The sequence below is a fragment of the Squalius cephalus genome (genome assembly GCF_949319135.1).
Source record: "Squalius cephalus genome assembly, chromosome: 23".
Taxonomy (NCBI): Eukaryota; Metazoa; Chordata; class Actinopteri; order Cypriniformes; family Leuciscidae; genus Squalius; species Squalius cephalus.
In genome coordinates, this window is record NC_137144.1 from 29,429,415 (window position 1) to 29,437,653 (window position 8,239).

Below are 8,239 nucleotides of genomic sequence, written 5' to 3' on the forward strand. Positions count from 1 at the left end.
TGTGTGTTTCTGTGTCACTAAACCAAACAATGACTGTTTCCAAATGTCAGTCAAACAGAGAGCCCGGCCCACAAACAGAGAGTCCCACCGACAGAGAGCCCCGCCCACAAACAGAGAGTCCCGCCCACAAACAGAGAGCCCCGCCCACAAACAGAGTCCCGCTCACAAACAGAGAGTCCCGCCCACAGACAGAGTCCTGCCCACAGACAGAGTCCCGCCCACAGACAGAGCCCCGCCCACAAACAGAGAGTCCCGCCCACAAACAGAGTCCCGCTCACAGAGAGTCCCACCGACAAACAGAGTTCTGCCCACAAACAGAGAGTCCCGCCCACAGACAGAGAGTCCCACCGACAAACAGAGTCCCGCCCACAAACAGAGCTCCGCCCACAAACATAGAGTCCCACCCACAAACATAGTTCCGCCCACAGACATAGAGTCCCGCCCACAAACAGAGAGTCCCACTGCCAAGCAGAGAGCTCTGCCCACAAACATAGAGTCCCACCGACAAACATAGAGTCCCACCCACAAACAGAGTCCCGCCCACAAACATAGAGTCCCACCCACAAAGAGTCCCACTGACAGAGAGCTCCGCCCACAAACATAGAGTCCCGCCCACAAACATATTCCCACCGACAAACATAGAGTCCCGCCCACAAACATAGAGGCCTGCCCACAAACATAGAGTCCTGCCCACAAACATAGTCCCACCGACAAACATAGAGTCCCGCCCACAAACAGAGTCCCGCCCACAAACAGAGTCCCGCCCACAAACATAGAGTCCCACCCACAAAGAGTCCCACTGACAGAGAGCTCCGCCCACAAACATAGAGTCCCGCCCACAAACATATTCCCACCGACAAACATAGAGTCCCGCCCACAAACATAGAGGCCTGCCCACAAACATAGAGTCCTGCCCACAAACATAGTCCCACCGACAAACATAGAGTCCCGCCCACAAACAGAGTCCCGCCCACAAACATAGAGTCCCACCCACAAAGAGTCCCACTGACAGAGAGCTCCGCCCACAAACATAGAGTCCCGCCCACAAACATATTCCCACCGACAAACATAGAGTCCCGCCCACAAACATAGAGGCCTGCCCACAAACATAGAGGCCTGCCCACAAACATAGTCCCACCGACAAACATAGAGTCCCGCCCACAAACATAGAGTCCTGCCCACAAACATAGAGGCCTGCCCACAAAAACTAAATGTTGTCTAGGCAACAAACTAAAATAAAATATTACAACAAATATATACAGTATAATATAATAAATATTATATATTTTTTATATTTTATTTCAGATTTCATATTTTATTTCAGTTAACGTTTATTTAATTTCAATAAGCAAAAATATTTTTAGTTTTAGTTAACGATAATAACCCTGATGATTCTCATGTAAAATGTTTTCCATCTTTCCTCCTCCAGTGGATCTGCTCCAGTTTCTCTGTTTCTCTCCGTCTCAATGATGAAGTCAATTAAGCAGCTCTCCTTCTGTTGGCACGAGCGGGTCACATGACTGCCATGTGTGTTTCCATTCACACACACACACAGAGGAGAGCTCAAGCTGTTCACACACAAACAGTTCATTACGTAAATGAGGCCGATACACACGAGGAGAGCGAATGAAACACACATGACCTCAAACTGAAGAATAACACTGCTAATAACCACACAAACACAGAGCTGGAGGTCAGTATCGCTTTATACATCACATCTTTATGACTCCAGATCTACCAGCCCTATTATAGCAATATATATCATGCCTGAACTGTGTGGTAAAATCCCTGTAACACACTCTCTCGTCTTATTGCTGTCACCTTCCCATGATGCATCAGTCCAGCAGTCGGAACCATAACAGCTCCTGAGCATCAAGTGTGTGTCTCTGAGCTGTGTTGATGTGTGTGTGTGTGTGTGTGAGTGTGAGTGTGAGTGTGTGTGTGTGTGTGTGTGTGTGTGTGTGTGTGTGTGTGTGTGTGTGTGTGTGTTCACCTGTGCTCCGGTGATAAGACTCTGTAAAGGTCGAGGCGTGTTCTACGGATGGGGAATGAGATGCGGATGATAAGAGTAAATAACATCAGATCACGTGTGTTTATGAGGATCAGTGTGAATCAGACCCTCCTGCCGTCTGACAGCTGTCAATCAAATCACTCACCAGCTCTGGATCGAGACGCTCAACTCAAACTTGGTGACAGGTGAAAATGTTTACTAGAAGATTATATACACACTGTAAAACAAATATTTCACTTTTTTTTTTTAAATCTGCGGAGGGCTGATGGATGTCCATTTATGATGCGTCGTTTCAGCCAGCAGTTTCACACACACACACACACGCATTATTAATAGACGTGTGATTATGTAACGCTGGGTGACGCTTCAGTCTGTTGGGGTCTGTAAATATTCCCATTTCATATTCATATCTGCTGGGAATGAGCTGGAGAAATGAGGCTGTCAGCAGCAGCCGTGTGTGTGTGTACGTGTGTGTGTGTGTGTGTGTGTTCATCAGTCAGCGAGAGGCGGCCGGACAGAGAGATGGAGTGGGAGATTTGTAGAGTCCAGTACGGAGAGAAGAGGAGGGAGTCACGGAGCCTCAGGCCACACACACACACACACACACACACACACAAACACACACACACACACACTCACTCACAAACACACACACACACACACACACGCATACACGCACACACACACACACACTCTCTCTCTCTCTCTTTCTCACACACACGTCCCAGCAGAGATGAAAGTCATTTATCAAACACACCTGTCCACTTCACATGTTCAGAAACACACACACACACTGCATGGAGTCACTGTTGAGCTCCAGTTCGGACACACACCGTTTCCCAGCAGCTCCAGAATGTCCAGCTTGTGGATTATAAAACACTTCACACACACACACACACACACACACACACACACACACACACACACACACACACACACACACAGTGATGTCACGATGACTTCCAGAGCCCAGCGTGACTACAGACGGTTATTCACTATCAGAGTTTTCATTAGTATACTGTATAAAATATTAAAATGATGTTCAGCGATGTTTGTCAACACTATTGAACGAGTCATAAGAATCAACTAGATCTGAATGAACCATTAACAACGAGCCAACAACCAAACGATTCACTGAACCGGACATCACATATATATATATATTCCATTTCCAGGAAAGCATAACAGCATTTTCCAGGATTCCTGAAGCTGAAACAGAGAAACATGTGTCCAGCATTAATATATGAATACAGCACGTCTATAGGTGGCGCTGTCTTCAACACAGAGCGAACTGAGTGTCTGGAGACACACACACACACACACACACACACACACACCAGCTCGGCATTATGGGGCTTACAGACCATCAGCACACAATTAAAGAACACACACACACACACACACACACACACACACACACACACACACACCAGCTCGGCATTATGGGGCTTACAGACCATCAGCACACAATTAAAGAACACACACACACACACACACACACACACACACACACACACACCAGCTCGGCATTATGGGGCTTACAGACCATCAGCACACAATTAAAGAGCACAGCGTACACACACACACACACACACACACACACCAGCAGGAGGACTCATTAGAGCCGAGAACGCTTATAACACACACAACACTGAATAATAATAACGTTCCCTTCATTATAGGTGCATCTTGTTGATTTATTATTCCTTCTTTTAGACGCTTTCCCAGGCAGAATCACCTGTACCAATCCCAGAATGCACTGCAATGCACTTTATGAAGTAAAAAGAGGGTCAATATAACACCTGGAGTCTCTATCCGTTAGCATTCCCATTCATCTCGCTGGCAGATGTTCAGGAGAGTCGGAATTACATCATTAAGCCTTAAAGGAACAGCAGCGAGTCAGAAAGGGGGAACGGATCCCAAAAGAAAGTGTATAAGCTCTGAGTGAGAGATGAGAAACACACGCGCTATATAATGTATAATTATAGAAAGGTAGAAATAGCGCAATGACGTAGAAATAGAGTAATGATGTAGAAATAGCATAATGACGTAGAAATAGCGCAATGACGTAGAAATAGAGTAATGAAGTAGAAATAGCGTAATGACGTAGAAATAGCGTAATGAAGTAGAAATAGCGTAATGACGTAGAAATAGCGTAATGAAGTAGAAATAGCGTAATGATGTAGAAATAGCGCAATGACGTAGAAATAGCGTAATGAAGTAGAAATAGCGTAATGACGTAGAAATAGCGTAATGATGTAGAAATAGCGTAATGACGTAGAAATAGCATAATGATGTAGAAATAGCGTAATGACGTAGAAATAGCGTAATGACGTAGAAATAGCGTAATGAAGTAGAAATAGCGTAATGACGTAGAAATAGCGTAATGAAGTAGAAATAGCGTAATGATGTAGAAATAGCGCAATGACGTAGAAATAGCGCAATGAAGTAGAAATAGCGTAATGACGTAGAAATAGCGTAATGATGTAGAAATAGCGTAATGACGTAGAAATAGCATAATGATGTAGAAATAGCATAATGACGTAGAAATAGCGTAATGATGTAGAAATAGCGTAATGACGTAGAAATAGCGTAATGACGTAGAAATAGCGTAATGATGTAGAAATAGCGTAATGACGTAGAAATAGCGTGATGACGTAGAAATAGCGTAATGACGTAGAAATAGCGTAATGACGTAGAAATAGCGTAATGACGTAGAAATAGCGTAATGACGTAGAAATAGCGTAATGATGTAGAAATAGCGTAATGACGTAGAAATAGCGTAATGACGTAGAAATAGCATAATGATGTAGAAATAGCGTAATGACGTAGAAATAGCGTGATGACGTAGAAATAGCGTAATGACGTAGAAATAGCGTAATGACGTAGAAATAGCATAATGACGTAGAAATAGCGTAATGACGTAGAAATAGCGTAATGATGTAGAAATAGCGCAATGACGTAGAAATAGCGTAATGAAGTAGAAATAGCGTAATGACGTAGAAATAGCATAATGATGTAGAAATAGCGTAATGACGTAGAAATAGCGTAATGATGTAGAAATAGCGTAATGACGTAGAAATAGCGTAATGACGTAGAAATAGCGTAATGACGTAGAAATAGCATAATGACGTAGAAATAGCGTAATGACGTAGAAATAGCGTAATGACGTAGAAATAGCATAATGACGTAATGACGTAGAAATAGCGTAATGACATAGAAAAGTGCAATGATGTAGAAATAGCTTAATGACGTAGAAATAGCATAATGACGTAGAAATAGCGTAATGACGTAAAAATAGCGAAATGATGTAGAAATAGCATGACATAGAAATAGCATAATGATGTAGAAATAGCGTAATGACGTAGAAATAGCGTAATGATGTAGAAATAGCGTAATGACGTACAAATAGCGTAATGACGTAGAAATAGCGTAATGATGTAGAAATAGCGTAATGACGTAGAAATAGCGTAATGACAATTCAATCCCGATTTGAAGCTTGTGACATAAACGCGCACATCAACCCGATCACATGGTTAGCGTTCTTGTAAACACTACATTCAGAATCAGAATGAATTCAGTCCGATTGAAACATAAGTTGTACATGTAAACGTAGCCAGTGACACACTTTCAGCTCCTTCTTTAGAACACACATATTTACTAATGTGTGTGTGTGTGTGTGTGTGGTCAAACACACACAGATCAGACACGACACTAAACTCCAGATCGGATCCAGATGAAGGTCCAGTGCAGAAGCGTGGAGAACAGAAGCTTCTTCTTCATCAGCGTGATTAAAGCGATCCACGCAGAGGAGATTCGTCAAAACTCCTCGTTACAGGACAAAGCCAGCAATTAACCAGAGAATCTCCCGTCACACACACAGAGGAACACTTCACGTTTTATTAAGAGCCGGAATCATTTTCTACGAGCGCTAATGAGACCGCCGTGTGTGCGTGTGCGTGTGTGTGTGTGTGTGTGTGTGTGTGTGTGTGTGTGTGTGTGAGACACAGAGGCCATTAAAGCATCATAAGAGTTAATGAAACACTCAGCAGAGAATCAATCAGCAGATTCAGGAGAAGATCGTCAGTGGGATTCAACACTGATTCATTAAACTCATCGTTTGATTGTTCATCATCAAGGAAATCATAAATGTCCAACAATAACGCTTCAGTCTGGAACATTCACTGTACAACAGAACTCATATTCTACCAAAACCTCTATGATATGGTACCTTATATATCCAAAGCCAATGGTACTGAATGATCACCTTATAAATGGTACTCCAAAGAATACTGTGAAACTACTGTGGTATATCCATTCCAAAAACTGTGGTATAATGGCAAAAAATGGCATAGTATTACCACGGTACATATCCAAATCACCATGATATTATTACGCCATTGTAGTGTTTGAAACTACCAGAATGCTAAGCCTCAAAAAGGTATTACCATGGTTCTATATCCAAAAACTATGGTATAATGAGGAAAACAACCACAGTAAGCACCATATTATCATGTAGAAAAGCAGTGTAAAACCATGGTACATGTCCAAAAACTAAGGTATTATGACCAAAAATTAAGGTATTATGTGAAAAACAACCACAGAAAACACCATGATCAAGAAAAAGTAATTGTATTATCATGAAAAAAACAAAAACAGCATAAAACCATGGTACTATATCCATAAACTAAGATATTATTAGGGGGAAAACATTGTAAAACCATGGTACATGTTCAAAAAACTATGGTATTATGTGAAATAAAGTCGACGATAAATAAATAAATAAATAAATAAATACGACGATATTATGTGAAAACCCATTGTACAACTATACCCAAAATTTATGTGGGGAAAAACGGTATCAATGGCCAAATGTACATGGCATTGTTATGAAAAACCAGTGTAACCATGATACATATCCCAAAAAAACAATGTACTGTAACTGCCATGATAAATAAATAATATATAGTAGCAAACCTAAATTCAAGTCCAGAGTCATCAGAAACTCTCTGCGCGCACACACACTTTGTGAAGCTGTCCGTCAGGTGAGAGAGGTGTCGCGCGCCTCACCTGTGAGATCTCGTGCAGTAGTGTGTAGTTCTCCTCACCTGTGCGTACAGTAGTGTGTAGTTCTCCTCACCTGTGAGATCTCGTACAGTAGTGTGTAGTTCTCCTCTTTCTTCTGTAAACTGCACAGATTGCAGCCCATCCTCGTGCTCGGGGAAACCGTGACCCGCGCGCGGACCCTCATGCACACGCGCGCGCAGCCTCTGGCATCTGACAGCAGCGGCGCGCTCTTTCACGCGCTCTCTCTCCGAGACACGCCCCCTTCAGCAGCTCAGCCTATAGAGACAGAGCGTGTTTAGGCCACGCCCACACCGGGGGAAAACATTGTGTGAAGCTGTCTCCTCGCCTTCTGACTTATAGCAAAAAACAAAACAATGTCTAAAAGCTGCTGTGTGACAAGGTGTACAGCAAACAAGCTAAACAACCCAGAAATAAGTTTTTAAAAGCTGTCGACCCCCAAAAAACGAGCGTTTAAGGGGACTAAAGTGGATACAGGGAATTGAGCCAGAGCATTGATTACGCGATATGCATGAGAGGGGTGTGGCTACCGCGAGTGGGAGGAGTCAGCGCTGAGACAATGAGGCTCTTTTGTGTCCGGTTGCACATTAATGCGTGGAGATTTTAAGTGGTTTTTAGCTTTAAACTGTTATTACTGGTCTGGGAGATGCAGCTCACAGTGGGATTGATCAGAAGCTTTTCAACATAAAAAGCTAAAAGCAAAGTAGGTCACCAATCTGCAGAGACTAGACACACACACAGCCATATGCATAATATTATGATCTATAAAATATGAGAGCTGTGCATATGCACAACAGCAATAACTGATAAGTGATTTAGTTTTATGGCTGATCGTATAAATCTATACTGTTAATAAAACAGCTGACACTAATGCACTGAGCTGAAGTGAGATGTGATGTCCACAAACTCTCCGCCTGTAATGGATTGAAAATAAAATGTACAGATGCAAACAGAAAAAGTGCAATACAATAAACACTTAAATGTGTGTTTGGAGGCTTCTACGAGCACTATTGACCAGTGCATGAAAACGCAAGTGTGTTTTAATGTCTCGTCTAATGAAACGTCCAGATGATGAGCTGAAGAACATCAGCATGAGCGTCACTGCAGGAGTCCAACGAGAAGATGCTATACACACACACACAC

General features: G+C 42.7%; 1 protein-coding gene across 2 annotated transcripts in view; it reads right to left on the reverse strand.

Annotated features, from left to right (window-relative positions):
- The window catches only part of LOC307151855 (PDZ domain-containing RING finger protein 4), a 42,839-nt gene extending 35,518 nt beyond the window's left edge, over positions 1-7,321 (reverse strand). For both annotated transcript variants that reach the window (XM_079860059.1, XM_079860058.1), the window contains exon 1: positions 7,152-7,321. Coding sequence is in view for 1 of the 2 variants with exons in the window: in XM_079860058.1 (XP_079716184.1) it covers positions 7,152-7,262 (111 nt within the window). In the remaining variant the exon portion in view is untranslated. The remainder of the gene's footprint in view (positions 1-7,151) is intronic.
- Positions 7,322-8,239: the final 918 nt, after the last annotated feature.